Source organism: Sander lucioperca, chromosome 9 (genome assembly GCF_008315115.2).
Source record: "Sander lucioperca isolate FBNREF2018 chromosome 9, SLUC_FBN_1.2, whole genome shotgun sequence".
Lineage (NCBI taxonomy): Eukaryota > Metazoa > Chordata > Actinopteri > Perciformes > Percidae > Sander > Sander lucioperca.
Window position 1 is genome coordinate 6,446,109 of NC_050181.1, and position 20,056 is coordinate 6,466,164.

General features: G+C 41.2%; 1 protein-coding gene and 1 long non-coding RNA gene across 3 annotated transcripts; one reads left to right on the top strand and one right to left on the bottom strand.

The window, feature by feature from the left end:
* Nucleotides 1-432: 432 nt before the first annotated feature.
* On the top strand, nt 433-3,750 carry LOC116045267. Its single transcript, XR_004103890.2, has 2 exons — nt 433-690; nt 3,480-3,750. It is a non-coding gene; the product is annotated as an uncharacterized LOC116045267 (long non-coding RNA).
* A 5,075-nt stretch (nt 3,751-8,825) lies between these two features.
* On the bottom strand, nt 8,826-15,205 carry LOC116045909. 2 transcript variants are annotated; one of them, XM_031293903.2, is made up of 3 exons: nt 13,433-15,205; nt 11,624-12,271; nt 8,826-9,255 (listed from the first exon to the last, which is right to left on the bottom strand). In XM_031293903.2, the coding sequence occupies exons 1-2, from the start codon at nt 14,441-14,443 to the stop codon at nt 11,726-11,728; spliced, it is 1,557 nt and encodes a 518-aa protein (XP_031149763.1). In that variant the 5' UTR covers nt 14,444-15,205; the 3' UTR covers nt 8,826-9,255; nt 11,624-11,725. The 2 variants fall into 2 exon arrangements, with proteins under 2 accessions (XP_031149763.1, XP_031149762.1); XM_031293902.2 differs by having other exon boundaries at nt 8,826-9,258.
* Between the last annotated feature and the right edge of the window lie 4,851 nt (nt 15,206-20,056).

Here is a 20,056-nt window from a genome sequence, read left to right on the forward strand (position 1 = left end):
TCTCTTTCAAGCTGGGTGGTATTATGGCTTGGGTGGTATTGGAGGGATGACTCAGAGGATTTGTTATTCTTTTTTGATTGTTGATCCACTGTACTGTCTGTCTGGTGTCATCTCTCATTTCAAACACTAATGAAGTGTTTCATTTTTCTTTGAACAAAATTGTTTTGCTTTAAATGCCTGAAGGAAGCCTTCAGACATGATTGGAAATATTTCTTATTTTCTGGCATCAAACACTGTGAAGCAAAGATTTTTATCGAATCGAATTGTTTGATTGACTTTTGAAAATGTAATGTTATGTTGACTACAGAAATAAAACCCCAGCCACCTGCTAGTATTTATCCTGTTGTCTGCTCTGTTGTCCCTGCACCTGCTTTCCGTTTCCCTAATCAGCCTTGTAGTATACCGGCCCATCTCCACTCATTCCCTGCCAGATTGTCAGTGTTGCTTATGCCTTTGCTTCCAGTCATCTGAACCTGAACCCTAGCCTATACCTGGGGCCTTTCCCATTTCCTAAATGTGTACCTCCTCGACTCCTCGATACTCCAGGCTTGATTATTTTACCTCTTCCTGGATTTTCACCTGTTTCCTGTTCCTGAACTGCTCACCAGCCATGCCTATTCTGGATTTGTTTGACTGTTCGGACTACCTTCCTGTTGCCAACCTGTAAGCCTGTTCCTGACCTTCGCTTAGGTAAATTTCCCTTCACCCTGTCCATGACACATGTTATACAGCAAAACTAAAAATAATAGAAAAAGTACCAATACACAGGAACGTCATTAGGCCTATTTTAGGGGAGCTGAAGCTACCCCAAAATGTTCCTAAGTCCCCCCAAATAATAATAATAAGAAAAATAATATTTTTGTTTTTATTTTTTTTACAGTGTACTCTGTATCACTCACTACTTTGAATCAATCTTCCTTCACCATTCATCTGTTTGTGTCGTCGTGCACTGCAGTCTGTCTGTTTTATTTATATTTCATGAACTATCAGCTGGTGTAAAAGGCAGAGTCGGAGGCTCAACAAGTGCCAGGGTGCACGTAACGGTATGTGGACAAGCGGCGTTATTATGGAACCCACGCAACTTCTAGGCAAGACCCGCCCTTCAATAGCATTCACACACTACTATTGGCCAGGCGTCCATGCTAAGTAGGTAATGTAACATGCTTTGTTCAGGTCCATTCCCCTGACCAATCGGCTATCCTAACCTTAACCACTCAAGGTCAATGCCTAACCCCAACCAATCGGCCTGCCTCGTAGGGCGGGACTTGCCTAGAAGTTACCTGGGATCCATAATAAAGTGGTCGAGCGAGTTAGAGAGTAACTGAAAAGAGAAGAGCGCCTGGCGGAATTAAAACAAAGCCATAAATCAGAGAAATAAAACGTTGTTTTCGCCCATTTCTGATTTGAAATGCAACTGCAGCAAGCATCTCACTATCGCCAACATTATCCAAATTCATACTTAAAAACAACAAATAATATATGCAGCCATAGGCGAACTGGCAAGTTTGGCAGTTCTGGCTAATGCCAGACGGACCGATGCACTCTTGTGACGATTTGGGCAGCTGGAACAAAGAAAAAAATGTGGCAACACTGGCCTATCACACTAGTTTGACAAAATTTTGCAAGACTGTACGGTTGCAGCCTGGAGCCTCCTGTCTGGTGCCGCCAGGCTTCTACTTTTCAAAATAAAAGCTCACGTCTGGTCCGCTATGTCTTCGTACTTTGGTGTTTTGTGTGTTTGAGTATATACTAAATATGCAAGCATTTCCATTCTATTTTAAGATGGTGCCATGGTAGTTTATTTGAAGGTTTTATGAATTGCTCCAGTGTGTGTATGAATTTCATTATGAAAGCCTGTAAGTGCACCTCATGCTGCTGGTGCCATAATCTCACTTGAGCCTGTTTTTTGCAGTTATAGAGCAAATAATGTCCCTTCAGACAGGACGAAATTGGAATTGCCAGGGCCGAATTTTTGTCCCAGTCTGCTCCTGTACCCAGCTACAATAAAGCCGTAAAGTCACAAGTTAGACAGAAGTACAAAGAGTCGATGGCTATGAAGATGATACACCGTCCTGTCTTGTCTTTTTGGTTTAAACTGGCAGCTTTCATATTTAGGCTGTGAAACAGGTTGTTGTAAAAAATGTAATCATTGTTTGGCTTGATTTGCTAAACTCTATGATGGCTGAAGAACTTTTTGTAGGACTTTATGTCAACTGAAGTTCAACAGAAGTCAAAACGTTGCAAAAACTGACAAACGTTTAAAAAAAAAAGTGACATAAAACGTCTGAGAAAGCCAGCAAAAAGTGAAATAACTTATTTCACTATAATTCCATCCATAATTAATACAATGTTTCATAGATTTATTCATTCATTGACTCATCCACAGACTTACTGTAATAAAACATCTAAAAGCAAAAATCCTATCAGATGGGGACACTTGGACAAAATATAACCAAATGGGGGTCCATGGTCTAGTTTCTGTCAGTTTAAATGTCCTTGATAAAAGTTTGAGAACCACTGGTCTACAGGGCTAAAAAAAAGTGTGGGGTGTTTTGTTTTCTTCTAACAGGCATTTGTTGGCAATTCTAGGCATTAAGGCATAGCCTAAACTAAATTGTTTCATGATATTTATTATATATGCTATATTCTGACCAACTTTAACTTCATTCATTTGTTGTAATAAATTAAACAAGTATGTAGATGTGTTTTATTCCTCCGCCATCAGGTTATTAAATTCAGAAAGTAGCTACTTTAAATAGGATCCTTATCAACAGCTTACATGATAAAGTATGCAACAATGGCTATTTATTATTTTATTCTTTCCATAGTACTGTTATTTGTCATGGTACACTGACCTCTGTTTGTCTGTTTTACTGATTTGTGCTGGACATGACATTTTGGATGTTGACATGACACTGATTCAACCACTCTACCGTGCAGTAACAGTGATTAGTGTAATTAAACAGTCTTATTTTGACCTGGAACTTATCTAATAGAGAGAGGAATTAGGTATGGTGTTACTTTATCACACATTTACATGAGCAGATGGATAGAATTTAAGTCATAGCCTACAGAATAACTCAGCAGGAGCACAGTCTGGTCTAAGTAAGTTCCCCCCATGCAGCTTTGATGCATTTAAAAGCTAACAATAGAGTAATATTTGCAAGTAAGATTTAGCAAAGGGAAAGTTTTGCATAGCCTGGGGGCTAAACCCCCCCTGTCTTTCAGTCCTAGTGACGTCCCTACCAATACAGGATTTTTGAGGCCAATGTTATTAAATTGTATTTATATACATATATATATATATATATATATATATATATCTACTTTAACATAAACACATAATGTAAAGGCCCAATTTTGATAAGTATCCCTTTTTTTTAATGATTGTTACCAACATATGCACTGAGCTGAACATTTCACAATTAAAGAGTAATTTAACATCCCCTGAAAATCTTCTTTTTGCTGATCTCTAGTAGTTTAACTTCTCATCTTGCTGCAGTGATGATCACTGTTGGGTGGGCCGCAACAGATCGCACTTCTGACTGAAACATGAGTGAAACTTTAAGCCAAAGAGGGAAGCGAACATTCCTTTTCAGTCTGGTGTTAAGTTGCTCTTTATTACATTTGTTAATGCTTTCTGGTCGACAAACGTAATTTAGACACTATTTCTAAACTATCTCAAACATATTAAAACAGGCATGTTTTAATTATTTGGCCATGAAGATATTAAAGGCTTTATAAACTTTGCCCTCTTGAGTGCCTCAGTTTCCTTCAACCTTTTTACACTAGGATCCCCAAACTGAAGAGCACCGGAGGGACTCTCTACACACCCGAGCAGCCCTCCATGCAGACTGCATTGTACCTCAAACATATCATTGGCATTTTAATTTTTTCTTGTTACTTCAGTCGACATGTACACATACATCAACATCTACGCCGACATTTACGCCGATACTGATATATCTACTGTACAATAAGCTAATATCAACCGATATACTGCCATGGCCATTTTATTAGTATGTACCTATTTATGTAATCTAAATATGATTTCTGTGTTTTTCCAGTCACTAAAATACACTGCAATTAATGTTCATGTAATTGATCAGAACTTAATGAAATTAACTTAAAGGTGTTTCTGTCTCTTCCTGCCTGGCTCAGTGGTTCAAGGCTGGTTGGATCTAGTAGCTGTTCAGGATCCGCTGTAGCCTCTAAGGCGGCAGTTGTTCAGCCTGCTGTTGTTTTCCATCCATAATCTAAACCGACCAGGAATCAATACTCCACTGGGCAGACATCGAACACTTGTGGTATTAAGAGCATCCTTCTCATGTATTGTTTTTGGGTGGATGAGACAAACGGAAGGTGGCAGTACCAAGAGTTGGTGTTGCTCTTGGTCTGAATCTCTGTCTGAAATTCCAGAGTCACTCCAGTATTTACAAAGCTGGCACGGCCAACAGCTCAGCCGGTGTGCCTTCTGTCTGACAAGATTCATAGACGGGGTATGCAGAAAGGCTCAGACTTGGACAGCAGGCCAAGACATGGCCTTTCTCAAAGTCTATTAGGCTTGAAGTGCAGCAGACATTATCTGAGATCCAGGCCTGCAGACCTTAAAGTAATCACTCTGAGGATTGATGGTTCTTTTGCGATTTCAACTTGGTATTTATACAGCGTTCTGAACAAGATATTTATTTTAAAAGTAAGTTAAATAGAAGAGTTGAAATGAAAGGTCTTTTAAAGACCATACTTTTATCCCACTGCTAAAACAAACTTTTTCTGGAATATGGAAATTATAGTTCATGACTCTTTGCTTCTTGCAAGAAAAAACAGAATTCATTAGTCCAGTATGTCACTTGGCATTTATTAAGCTTAAATGACACCCATCTGGTTCCAGCTTCTCAAATGTGAGAATGTAGGCTTCCTGCTTTTCTGTGTTTAGTAACATGTTAAAGTGAATAGTTTTGGGCAGGTCTGTGACCATATATTAGAAATACTGAGGTCAAAGAGTCAAAATTGTCCCACAGTGCATTAACCTCTCAAACTTTTGACCAGCTACCAAAAGTCTGTAAAATGATCTTCCCACATTTTCTACATTAATTTAACTGTTAATACATTGATATATGCAGATGGGGAGACATTAGGTAGCATGGAGATCATTGCACATTGGTAACATCTCTTTTATATAGGCTACTTTTATTAAAATTCTGGTTATGTCTTTTTCCTGACCACTCTCAATTAACGTGGGAGCACAATCATCTATGAGTCCATAAGGGGCCGTTCGGAATGGACCACCGGAGGAAAATAGGGGAGGGTCATGTCTTTTTATTCTTTGTTGAGGGGAGGGTCATCCCATTTTTTTTAGTCTACAGGGAAGGGTCACCCATCTTTTGTATTCATGACTAGAGCAAAATTTCAAAGTGGCTTGTTTGGTGCATATTTATCCATGTAGCTCCATGTAGCTCTCTCAGTCTCGGCCCCTATCGCTAGCAGATGGATCCCTCCCTGTTTAGTCAGCCAGACCTGTAGCTTTAGAGACCATGGGATTACCCAAACTGAATAAATCCCGTTCGCACATACAAACACAAAACTGCTTTGCTAGCTCAATCGTGTTGTAACCATAGACACTATATAAGAATGGACCAACAGATCCCGTTGCTCTGGACGGAGACCAGTGAAGGCCTTTAGAAGCACTTTTCCGGTGATGGCTGAGCGTTACTGCGCAGCCTCCAATTGAGAGAGACGACGTAAATGTGCCGTGAGCAACGTGTCTGGAAGTTGTAAGTCTTCTGGTAGCTGTGCCAAGAGAAATCTCAATCATTCCGAATATTGCAGAGACGGAGAGCGTAGGTATATGTAATAACATAGGCACAGGCTAATTATTGCTAACTAAAATGCTAGTTAACATTAGTAATTACACTTAAACAGCTAATGTGAGACGAAACTGCCTGCGCACTTCTCCTGTACTATACGGTAATTCCTCTACTATGCGACAGTAAGTCGCGTGGTTATGACACAATCATTAGCCTATTTTTACAAAAACGTCTGCTATGGAGCCATAACGTGAGGTACAAGGTAATGGAGCCTTTTATACATTGTCGTGTTTCTTTAGAAATAAACAATGGACAAATAGAGTCTTTAAACGCTTCAGATGTAAAGTTATTCGCTGTCAAAGTGGCGCCAAAATTAAGGGCAGTCAATGGAATGCTAACGGGCTTATTAAATGGCTTATTAGCATCAAAATGGCACCAGAGGAGGTTCGCGGTCCGAGGAGAAGCTTACTCCCTTGGTTGTAACTAAGACATCTGGTGAAAAAATAATTTTATTCATTAGCATGATTGCCGTACTGCTTAGTTCAAAAACATCCAAAACACCGTACGAAAACATAGCTGACCAGACGCAAGCTTTTATTTTGAAAAGCCGAAACTCGGTTCCGCAGACAGCACCAGCCGGCAGCCGGGAAGGCATGAGACGGGAGGTATATCCTTTTGGTCCCGGTGATTATTTGTGATTATTTGTGAAAATGTGCAAACGACAGCCTTTTCAAGGCATTTGAGAAGGAAGGCGTGGTAGCATGCAAGCTCCCAAATTGACGCTCATCTCAGAAATGGAGTTTTGGATAATGTTCAGCTTCGGCAAGCTTACCTATGCTAAAATATACAATGACTGAGGAAGCCTAGTGACGAGTCCATAGCAACCAGTGTTGAATTTCGTATTACCCAGTGTGCTTTGCTGAATGGTCTCAATGTTTTATTGTTTTATTTCATGTTAATACTAGTTTACTAGATGAGTAACTTAGTATTTGAAGTAATGCAGTACTGCATGAAGTGTGCATTTAGTTTCCATGCTTATTGTGTCACAACAATGTTAGTGAGTAAATCTAAATGGCCACCACACCATAACAGAGGAGTAGGTTGCGTCAGATGAGAATGCAGAGGTTTAGTCACATACTTTGTGGCTGTAGAAAAACAATGGGAATTTGTATATCTTTGCCAAGCACAAACCAGTACAATAAATTGTTGCGGAGGGTCATCCCTTTTGTTCTAATCATTTTGGAGGTTCATCCAAAATATAATGCTGGTGAAGGGAGGGTCAGGTCTATTTTGACTAAAGGTCTCAGAACTCCTCCGGTGCCCCCTTAATTAAATAACAAACGGTCCTTTAATGTTTTCTGTCTCTTTCTCCTTAATGCTACAGTAGAGCTGACTCATTACCGATACATGAACCTTACACTGTAACGGTCACGCCGCCATACAACAGTCAACAGTCTTCTCCGTACTCTGTCCAGCATCCTGGAATGTTATGTGACTAGTACATACATTCTTCTACGTATGTACTTCTGTAATGCCGATGAAGCTCCGACGTTTGGTGCTGTCTGGCTGGGCACGGCAGGTAGTAGGCTATGTTAAAATTTTGTTTTCTCCACCTGTTGCAGAGGTGTGCATGGGGCTATAGAGCCACTGCTTTTGTAGACCATATAGCCAACCTCATTACTGTCTCAGTCATCTTTGTGTGAGTGGGTTTATTATAGTAAACACAACAATAAATCAATGATTACGTGATGGTGCAAAACTTTACTTTTCGGTGGAATGCACAGAACGTGAATATTTGTGTCTGATTTGGTGTGAAAGGTTTAAACGCGTGAAAACCGTCTGTATTTTCTTTTTCCCGTTTCGTCCTTGGTGTGAAAAGGCCTTTTGTATTACCTTTCGCAGACACATTGGTAAGTCCAATATTCACTTTCTTTTAGCTCCAGTTTTTGGTCTCCACCAACTCCTAAAATATCTGTCTCTTTAGGTGCTAAACGCTCCACTTTGTTCACCAGCTAGTCACTGAGAGCGGTGTGAGTGAACCCCCATAGTAAATTTACAGCTTTAATTGTTTAGCTAACTAATTGCTGAACTCACTATAAAGCTCCGTAAAGCCAAAGGGAGCTCCAGATTCAGGTGATAATTGTCACTGGGTTCGTCATTATGAGCGTCCCCCTTTTTATAAAAATATTGATTATAGCTACTTTAAGATTTGTTTACATGGTTCATGTTTTATAACGAATTAGTTGAAAACGTTTAAAAGCTGGAGACAGCATTTTCATTCAACTCATGGGGCATAAAAGAACATTAGCTTAATTGGAATATTATTGCTTATTTAGCAATCTTGAAACATTTTGCCTGTAACAGTAGTCATTCGTCAGACGTAAATTTTTACGGTTGCTGGTTAGTAATGACTTGACTGCTTATGTCTACCTCTGTCTGAAATAAATGTCTAAATAAACGACCAGTTGTATCAAAGATTAGCCTACTATGAATTCCAAGAGGAAAATCTGTCACTGTTATCAAACTGCATACTTACAGTTACCAGTTTGCATGTGTAATCCTCCATCTGTCACCATAGCTCTCCATCAGTGATACACACCGAAAAAGAGACAAAGTGAGGGATGTTTTGTATTAGGATGGGGAAGCTGTGTGCTCTGATAGCAGCAGAAGCTTGTAAGAGCAGAGTGGTGAAAATCTCAGACAAGATTTAAACAAACAGAGACACAGACCCTGGCCTGGCTGGCCTGGCTGGCATGAGACACCCTGACAGAATAAGGCCATGAGAGATTACACTGCCATCTCCAGATCATCCCCAGAAGTATTTCCACAACATCCACCATTTGGGATACTTCTAACAGACTCAGTGAATGCATACAGTAAATACCAAATTCCCAGATTCAGGGGCAATGACATGCTGGCATCAATTCATTTATTTAATATTTAAATGTGGGACATTCAGCGGTCAATGTAACACCTCTTAGGCTGTGTTCACACACCAAGCGAACTTTCATCGTGGGATCATATTGGGATCATTTGTTTATTTGCCAAAATAACTACATCATGATGCGGATTTGTAAAAGTCTGAAATCATGCTTTGTCAGGTTAGGTAGTATGCAGACTGGTGTAAGCTGCCTGAAAATTGATTTATTTGCAATATAAAATAGTATAAAATAAATTAACACTGTCATTAAAAGATACCTTTCTATTGATGGTTGTTGAGCAGCAGTTCACAGTTTATCCTTATCTTTATTTGCCACTACCTCACCAGAAACAGTAAAAGAATAAATTCTCAGAGAGGTTTGACTGCCACTCCGCCATGCTTCTGTGCTCGTGTGACATACAGTTGCAGGTCGACTCTTGGGGGGGAGTTTTCCCTTTGGAAATATCCCCACCTTCAGGCCGTACTCTGTTTCCACCGGTTGACAGCTTGTCTCTGTGGCATCAGCTCCTGCTGGAAACATAACAAAAAAGAGGGGAAAAAATGTAATTCTGAACTCAGTGAGCTCAGACTCTGTATATACAAACTCTGCTTCTTAAGGCTTTTCTTGTAGCGTCACTCATTGTCAGAGAGCCACAAAAAGAGTGTTCATCTGTAATGAAAGTGAAGCACTGTGTGTGTCCTTGTCAGGTGGAGGAGCACTGTAAAACAGATTGTATCAAAGTCTTACTGCCAGTTCTCGTCCATGCAAGTGAAATACTTGTGATACTTCTAATCACCAGTTAATCCAAAAGACTGCCCTGGGGCAAAATGAGCTGTCCTTCGGGGTAGTCAATAGGGGGGCCCCCTATTGACTACCCCATTCTGCAATCAAAAGGCAATAGATTGACAGAAACACAAAGCATATTAACACATAATGTAAATACAAAGTACAAATTAGTAATAAAAAAAAGACTAGACAACGGTTAAAAAATGGCTAGAATGAAAGTATAAAATCATGTTAAGACTCTCCGTGCATTGTGTATTACACGTTGCCTTTAGGTATTCATCAAGTACAGACCTGACAACTAACTACACATGCCAGTTACATTTAGTACTCCTACACAGGAATACTACCTGGCCTCAACATTGCTATGTACCAATTAGTATGTGGTAATTTGATCAAACACACATTTATTTGGAAATGTGCACCATGAAAGCACAATATAGACTGACATTTTTGACACAAGACCCATTATCATTTCAGTTGACCACACAAACCTGGGGCTTTTGGGCCCCTGCATGGGGATCTTGGGAGGGCAAACAGGGCAGTTGCCCAGTTTGTAATGCCTTGGTTCTAATAGAAATATCCAAATTTGCAATCATCTTTTTTTAGCCCTGTCTTTAGTTTTACAATGTGTTTGTGTGTGTGTGTGTGTGTGTGTGTGTGTGTGTGTGTGTGTGTGTGTGTGTGTGTGTGTGTGTGTGTGTGTGTGTGTGTGTGTGTGTGTGTGTGTGTGCGTGTGTGCGTGCTAGCCATTTTAACATCAAACCTGCTCTGGGTGACTAATTCAGATGATTCAAGCCTTTTATAATGTCAACTGCATCAGTGCTTTGAAAGACTTTGAAAGTGAAAAGAAAGGGCAGTGTTGAACAGAAAAGCTACATTACACTTACAACTAATTAAACTCTTGTCTCACTATATAAATAAAAGCTCAAGCACATGCACTTTTTTGACCTGTTTCTCTGGCTGCCAGCCTCATCCTGAAGCTTGAAGCGCGTCTCTCCCTGCAGAATAATGTGAGGAGCTGCTTTACTGTGCAGCGGTGCCTATGTTTATAAGGACGTCACAAATATACCAAGAGTTTGCCTTACTCCGTTCTGGCATGTGGCCAGGGGGTTTATGATTAAAACCAGATTGTGCTTGCCCAATTCAGAGGCCAGAAAAATAGATTGCAGTTACACATACTCTGCACAAGAGGGAAGTACAGAAACATCAGTCTCTGCAGCATCTGTAAAGGTGGACTTTTTGAAGGAACTGTATGCATCTGCTGTTTAACTTTCCCCATCTGCTGGAGGGACTTTTTCACAAATGTCATCTTGTTGTTAAGTCTGCTCCTAGTTCACAGTCAGTAATAATACATCTGACTGTGGCACAAGAAGAAAGCTTTAGTTCCTCCTCATCAACCCCTAACAGTAAATCAAGCCAATTCTGAGTCAGAGCTATGATCATCATATGACGCCTCTTTTGTGTCAAATGATTGGAGTCAAGCGGCTGTGGGGTCGCCTGCCAACTCTGTTCCCTCGAAGTGATGACTAAGATACACTGCAAAAAAGTCTTCTTCTTCTCTTCTCTCTCTTCTTTTTGCTTTCAGATTTTAGTGATTGAAGTGAGAAAAATTGTAATCCAAAGAACTTTAAAGCTGCTTAAATAAAGCTCACCTTATTTTGAGTTATTTTAAAATATGTAAAAACCAGTGGTTTATCTTGTTTTACAAGATCAGATATTTCTCACATCTACTCAAAGAAGTTTCATTTTACTTCAGCAAGGGACATTTTTATCCTGATGGCTGATTTGGACCACACAAGCGTCACACAAATACTAATTTCTCATTTCACTTGCCAAGACAGACACATTTTGCAGTGTAGTGAAGGCTGGGAAATCATGTGACATCAACAAAAGCAGACACATTACGCTCCCTCCACCGCCGCCCACACACAGACATCAGACACACACATAAACCCTTTTTTGTAACAGGGAGGAACACTGCAATTCATTTACTGACTTTGAAAACTACGCTGCCAGTAAACACGGCAAACGTCATCAGCTGAGAGTGCTGATGGAAACATCAATGCTGTAAAATAAGAGGGAAAAAAGTCCTCTTGTATCTGAACTTACCATGAGTTGTTCCCCTGCCTGGTCCCACTCTGACCTCCACTCACTGCAGCAGGGTCTCATGTTTCAGGCCCCCATGGAACTGGGGCATACCACCCCCCTCTTTCACACCATACTGGTGCTCTGGCAGCCTCTTCCCAGGTAGGCAGGGGTCCTCACAGGCTTGGGAGGCGGGTATGGGCCCTTCCCACAGCGTCCGTTTTGAGGGTACAGCGGAGGCTTCTGAGTCTTTGAATTGGAGGTGCTGTTACCAATAATGACCTTAGGGTCTAGGCTCTGTGGGTGGGGCTCAGGATGAGTTTGGCCAACATGGTTGGTGTCTCTGGGGGGATAGAGGTGAGGCGGGTGGCCATTTACACCTGGCCTTTCGTGGTTCATGTCCTTACTGTGGCTGGGTGGGGTGAAGCGGCTGGTTTTGACGACCGATGCCATGTGAACAGGGGAGGGAGAGTTAGTTCTTAAGATGATGCGTTCTTTGTCGATGTGTTGCAATGCCTGGACTGGAGCAGGCTTGTGATTGGGCAGCGGTGTCAGCCTGAGGTCACCTGGATGAGTTGAACCATGAAAGTTACTGGACGACCCCTGAGTGATGCAGGGCACCTCCTCGCTGAGGTCGATTCTGGCTGTGAGACGATCAATCTGCTGGACCACCTAAATGACAATGAAGAGAGTCCGTATTTGTCCAAAATGCAGTGGTTGAAAGAAACCAAGTTAATTTATTCTTACAGTACTTGTACTTTACTTGCGTATTTCCATTTAATTCCACTTAATACTACTCCACTGCACTTCAGAGGGAACTATTGTACTTTTTATTCCACTACTACTACTATGTTTTTAACCACAAGTTTGTCTCTAACTGTGCTGAAACTGAAGCAATAATCAACAACTCAGGAAAGTCACTCAAATCAAATCTATTATTTTGATGTCCTTTTTGTTGCCAACTGTCTTAATTCACAATCATGGAGGTTTTTTTATTTGTAATGTTGCTTGAGGACAATGTCAGGCCTTGCACAGATGCATTCAGCTGTGAATCAATGCTATTTTACAGCTGCATGCAAAATGGATACTGTAAGAGCAAGGTATAATTTAGTAACGGTCTCAAGCCAGGCTTTTTAATGTGCTGGCCGGAACGCTGCCAATTTCTGCAGCATTCTGCAAAAGGTCAGTGCAAATCATTCTCAATCACCACTTCGGTAAGAGATGATAGGTGAGTCACAAACAATGCAGTTAGCATGCACACGCACACATACTGATATGCTCTAAAGAACATGGTCATACAGATACACGTGTGTCAAACTGATCGCAAAAACTCAGAAAAACTCATTTAGAAAAAACTGACTAACTTGCAAGACACTACAGGTGAATATGGTAAAACATTTTAACTAATAGGTATTACCATGAAACATCCCCAGTTGATTACTTACATTAAGTCAATTATTTTTTTGTATTAAGTTTTCTGACATTTTTGTTTAAATATGCAAATGAGGCATTATCTAATGCTAACTTTTGATGAATTTAGGAGAAATCTACCAATACAAAAAGACAAAATGAAGTAAAACACCTAAATGTGTATTTTGGATACTAGTCTGGTGAGTAACTAGAAAGAAGACATGTTATGGAAGCAAAATAGCCCAAAACCTCATAATTAAAAAAGTATGTTTTTGCCTATAGTGTCTCCCCTTAATCGTTTTAAATGTCACAATATCCAGGGGAGCATCGATAAAAGGCTGCGACTTCTGCACCTGACGCAGACCTTCATCTGTAAGACACCTGATGTAAAGAATAAACATCTATAATAATAGACCCTCCTACCTCTTTCATCTCCACGTGAACTTGCTTCAAACCCCCCAACACATCCTCCAGATCTGTCACCACTTGTCTGATTTGATCCCTCACCGAATCCTGCCTCCTCTTCTGCTTCACCACCTCTGAACCCTGGTGCTGGTGGTCGGTGTTGTTTGTCGATTTTGAGGGCTCCGGACTGGTGATGCCAGAGGGTGGGACACAGAGACCCTTCTGTCGGCTTTGGTCTAAGTGTTTTTGTGGGACTTCAGTGGAGAAGAAACCTTTGTGAGAGCCACTGCGTCCATTACAGCCCTCCTCTGATCCAGCCTTCAGTCTTCCCCGGTCCTGATGGTTATCTCTTTCCTCCCCTCCCTGAAAGAACACAGGTCTCGGTCCACAGTGGCCATTTGGCATGTGTAAATGACCCAGATGGGGATTGTGTGGCTCCGCACGATAGTTCTCAGAGGTGCATCCACAACTTTCCTCCTCCTCATCCACAGAGACATACCTGACAGTCCTCCTGTGCCTGTACCCTTGACCTTTGACCTGAAGATGGGGGAGAGGATGTGGTATCCCAGCGCTAAAGGGGTGTGCCCTGGTGTCACTGCGCACCACACAGCCACACTGTTCTCTGACAGATGGGTAGTGTCTCACCCCAGGCTCCAGCGGGTAGCTCCACTGGGCAGGGTTCAACTCCCAGGGGTAAACTTGGCTCAAGTCATCTGACTGGCTGTAAAGGCCCGGCCCTGCGAACACAGGCCTCCTCTGTGGGCTGCGATGACCGCTTCTCTCAGCTCTGTCCACTACGAAAGCTCTCCCTCCTACGTCTTTAACCCGAGGAGCCTGGGTGTCTCTCCTGCAGTCTAGAGATGGGTGGTCTGTCTGTTTGGCTGATGCTGGTAGGTGTCCCGGCCCACCGTGATGTCCATATGTTGGCTGCTCATAGTGGACACAGTGCTGGCAGGAGCAGGGGTTGGTGTTGTTGATGTGCTGAATAAATCGGTGGTGTCCCGTTGTTTGTGCGCCTTCTGTGTACATGTCCAAAGAAGTCAAGAGGCTTGTGTGGAAAACGCCTTAGAAAACAATTGGTTTCCTTCCCTCTCTGCTCCCTCTAGCCCAGTCATTCACTCGCTCTGTTTTCCTCATCTGCGTCTTCCCACAAGAAAACTTTTCTTCAGCTCTTTTTTTCCCTCTCTACCCAGGACTTCTCCCTCCCCTTCCTTCCTGTCTGTTGTTTCCCTTCTTCTCTCCTGTAGTTGTTAATCTCTGCACTCGTTCTTTTCTCTCCCTGGACCTTTTTTCTCCTACTTCTCCTAACTTTTTCTCTACTCCTTCTTCCTCACCCTGTAGCCCTCTCTCCTACACAGGGCCCCTCTCCACCTCCCTCCCTCTCTGTCTCTCTTTCTACCTCTCCCGCCTCGTTGTTCTGTCTCATTTGCTGCTGCAGGCTTCCAGTCTCTCTCTCTCTCTCTCTCTCTCTCTCTGTGACTGTGTATTTCCCGTTTCCTCCCCTCCCCTCTCCCGCTCTCCTCTCTTTCTGCACCTCTTACTCCGTCTCCTGCCTCTAGTATATTCTCTCACATAGTCGGCTGTACCTGAATTTATGAATTCCTTCTTTCCCCTCCACCTAAAATCCAGCCGCCTGGTGGGGCTCCTACGTTAAAGGACACCGTATGGGTTTCTGTCTCTCAAAGAGTGCGTGAAAGAGTCCCAGCTCCGGTGCTGAGCTCATTAGCCCAACTAAAGCCTTTGCACTCTGCAATTAAACGCTGCCTGGGATTCCTCGGTCGGAGACTGAAGGAGGAGGTAAGGGGAGGGGAGGAGAGAAGCACTTGGGAGGTGGGGTTTCTAACATACACAGACGAGGGAGTAGACAGCACTCTGAGTCAAGGAGACAGAGCCATGGCCACTGTACAATGAACATTTTTTCACTAATCTGTATCTCCTTTTTTCTACCTCTCTCCCCACCAATTCCTTCTCCTCTTTGTCCTTTGCCACTCCTGTCATTCCCACTCTATCATTGTCTCGGTTTCAATGGTTTCACCTTAACAGTTGAGCAAAACTTCCCTCTGCTGAGCACAGACTTTATGGTTGGACTGTATAGAAAAACATGCACCCTTCTTCCTCTCAAGTCCATACAATAGTGTTTACATACCACTTAAACAGCACACTGTCAGAAAAGTCAAACCATGTGTTCATGCATTGAATGCATCATCCTTTTTATTATAAATCAATCTCTGCTCACTATAGATAACCATAATCTCAGATAAATGGATCAAAAATCTCCTTCATACAAAATTAGAAAACCAGGATGAGCAATCAAGATCTCTCTCTCTCTCTCTCTCTCTCTCTCTCTCTCTCTCTCTCTCTCTCTCTCTCTCTCTCTCTCTTTCTCCAAAATAGCATAACGGGCCTGTGTTGTGGCTCTTAATCCACAGCGACTGAAGACAGCTAGGCGTTTATTTTCAAAGAAAATAACTGGAGCTTTGAAAACAATGGGTTGTAAAAAGAAAAGAAAAAAACTACTGAGAATATCAACCGAGGAGGATGAGCAGTCCGGTTGCAGCTGCTGGGAAAGATTGCTGTTGTAGATGAAGATGAAACACGGCTGGAGTGACTTTACCTTAACATATCTACTGTATTAGTATGACTAGCGACCCCTTTACGCCATCACATTGATGAAAACTACACACTAAGAGAAATTAAGGGACAAATGCACGGTACAGGTATAACCCTTACCCTAACAAAATTGACGTTGGTTGACAAAATTATATCAGTATTGTCATATCAGCAACCTCTAATGCACGATGATATAAGCACAGTGTCAATACAGTTTGTAGTCTCAATAAGCACAGAATCTGAAAGTTGAGCCGCCTGTCAGTCAGCCGAGAAAGAAGAGCAATCTGGCTCTACTTTTATTTTTAGTCAACTGTGTCCTTTTAACCTTTTTGGAGTTGCATCATCGTTCACTTTTGAAAACTAATTCTTTTCTGCTTTTTTATTTGACTTTCCTTGACTTAAGCAAAGTATTAGCATATCACAATATTTTCACCTGAGCAGGACAGTTTGGTATATTTTCCACCCCCAAATTTAAGCACTTCACTCCGACTCTGTCTCATACATATGCATACAGTATATACAATTCAGACAGAAAGACAAGAAAGTCGATAAGAGGAGACAGAGCAAAACCTCAACCTGTCATCTTAATCTCAGTATTTTTCAGTAGGGGTTCCTCAGGCAGATCCTTGTCTACAAGCTGCGTACAAAAGGAATATCAAAAGTTGTATATACTATCTGCACCCTTACCTATAGGTGTGTGTAGTGTTTGTGTGCGTGTGTGTCGCCTCAGAAAGTTCCCAGCTTGTGCAGCTCTTACATCACACTCTTTTGTGTTGGCCTACCCACCTCCCGCTTGGCTGCACGACTGGAGGGCAACCATGAAGTAGAGAATGGGAGCCACCCTTCACCACTCTGCCACTCTGTACCCTCCTGTCCTCACCAGGGTCAAGATGACCTAATTAGCACATATGCATACAAGTCTATAACAAGAGCTCAATATGGTGTTGGCGATGTGTCAGATGGCGTGTGGCCTATTTACCCTCCTTCAGATGCATGCAGCCCAGATATTTACTGATGCAGACCCAAGTGTCCCACATTGTGCAAATTGTTTGTAATGCATTAGTTAGCAAGATATTCTGTATGTGATATGATTAATGTTTTGTCTGTGATATCACCATACTGCATTGGCTTGGGCTCATTAAACTGGCTCCCAGTGTGTTATATTGATTTAGTATTCATTTTAATTACCTAAAATACTACATGATAAACACCCCAGAGTACACTGCTGAACATTTAAAACCATATTCCATCGTTCCTCAGTCGGTGAACAATCATCAGACTATCATCAACAAAGGAAACCACCAACTGAACCCTAAAGAAAAGAAAATGTAGCCACTAATTGAGCCTGTGTTATATTGTGCTTCTGCCTTAATAAAATGGTATACAACTGGCAAATTCGTGATTAAAATGTGGAACTATGTGATCAAAAGAAAAGTAAACAAGGCTATGTAGCTGACTTGACATTTGATGGTTGTTTTCAGTACTTTTAATAAAGATACAGTTTTAAATACTCTGTGCTAAGGACACATTTAGTTTTGATACCAAATTGTATATATTCAGTGAAATCCTAGTACAGTACCTCCAAAATATTAAATATTAAAATGTTTTTTTTAATTTAACACTGGCAGCTTTGAGTCACAAACTGGATTGTGAGGTTTGAGGTCAGACTGTTCCTCTTACACCAGCACACAGATACAGTGTGTTTAATGAGTTCTCTGATTTAAATCTTGGGGTGTGCTACTGTGAACATTGTGTTCGCTAACGTTAGAGCCAACAGAAGTATTATACCAATGCACTGATCACATGTTCTTGCAACATTATGTTCATCCCATGAGTATTTTAAACTCCCCATCACATACATTATAATCATAACACTGCATAATGGAGCTAAAAAAGAGCAGCAGACAACAGTGACTCCCTCCCCCACAAAAAATACAGCAGTGAGTCCTATGGAGACACTTCTTTCATGCAGCTGCTCAGATCAATGCTTTATTGTACAATGCAGGCTATTAAATATGAGGGGCATCAACATGACTCTGCAGTACTCGTTTGCTTCTCTTTATCTCCTTAAAATCTCCTTAAAATCATCTTCTATGCCTTTTGTTAAAGAAAATCAATTACAGAAAATAGCTTTTACATGCTTACTGTACTTGTCAAGTATAAAATTAGACATATGTGTTTTTAATGAGGATGAACAGTTTCTGCATCTGTAGATCAGGTCAGTTTAACTTCTCACCAAAATGATCTCCTATTGTAAGAAAATTATAGCAACTCCTGAAGAGCCACCATCTCTGTGAAATGGCAAGTAAATCTTCCATCTAGCCTTGACATGAGGTTATATTTTTTACGGCAAGAAAAGACAAATGGTGTGTCAAAAACAGGATAAAATCAAATAAATTAAGCCAATTTGCCTTTGAGGGGAAGATTGGACTCACTAAGACAAAAATGGCCAGAAAAAAACAGCAGTCAGAAGGGATTTCTCCATCGTGGGATAGTGACTAGTGACAGTGCCGAGCCTATTTTACAGAAGACCACATTAGATCTAACACCCAGTGAGGTCATATCTTATATCAGTGCTTGGTGTGTGTCGGTACATGTCCTGCTTTTAGGGAACACAATGGTTACATTATTCCAAAGAGGATTATAAAACAATTCCTATTTCTGAGCCAGGAAACCCAATTGCATCATGGTGCCACAAAAACACTGTGTCATGCCATTCATAAAATAAGTTACTCTTTTTCAGTTTTTGTGGGAGAACAAATTGGTTTTAGTGTGACGTTGGAAGCTGAGAGATGTGATGTGATCTTGCTTTAAAGGACAGTTAAGTAGACTATCAAGCACATCACTGCTTTCATTCCTTCATTCTTTGTGCAAGGATGGGAAGTTACTGTCAAGTGTAAACTTACGTTTTCCTTTTCCTCATTAGAATTAAAATGAAAGCTTGAGACTATTTCACAAGGTCAGTCAAAATCTGCACTCAAAGTGTTAAAGACCTCAGGGTTCTGTAGCTTACTTGTCTTTATATGGGGAGCATCAGGAACACTACACTAAATGATTAAGTTTTGATTAGTCTTGCATTGCTAGACCTATCTCCACAGCGCTGCGGATAGGAGAAAAACGTGCTCTGGTTTATTGGCATTTCTTTAAACCAATCACAATCATCTTGCGCGGCGTTAAGCGCCGGCCGCAGGTACGAGAAAAAGACAGCTTTGAACAGGACTAAAAGGCTACAGCCACATTGCAGCTCTGCAAAGGCTTTCTTTAAATGCTAACGTCAGCATGCTAACATGCTTACAATGCTAACATGTTTATGATTAGGTATAACATTTACTATGTTCACCATCTTAGTTTAGTTTGTTAGCATGCTAACAGGAGTTAATTAGCACCGAACAAAGTACAGCAGATGATGAGAACGTCATTAGTTTTGCAGGTATTTGGACATAAACCAAAGTATTGGACACTTTATAATTTTGACCTGAAGATGGTACTAGTTGGTAAAAAAAACAGACACCACAGGCTACAAAATATACATACATAAAAAAGCATCCTTTTAAAATGCTTGGCTTACGTTTTGTTTTATCTGGGAATTAAACAGTGTGGCACCATGAACACATCACTGTGGGACATAAAAAATCCCAGCCTGGCCAACCTCATCTCACAGCCCAGGATACTGATTCTAAAACAGGAACAGACAGTCAGACTTCTTTTCACTCAGATCTAACCTGCAGCAGTAACATGCACTGACCCAAATAAGCCCAATCACGTTGTTCATTAAACAGCTCGATGCCAAGGCCTTGGTCATTAGTCCAGGGCACAAGATTTTAAATGACCATTGCCAAAGTCCATTGACTGTATAAGATCCTTTACTTAAAACAGTTACACTTTACTTGAAGGTATCCACATAAGAGTGACATGACACTGTCATGAACGTGTCATAAACATTTATAAACAAGTCATAAACGTTTATGACATAACGCTTCTTTTAGTAAGTGTCATTCGGTTTTTGTCAAGACAAGTTATGGTTAGGGTTAG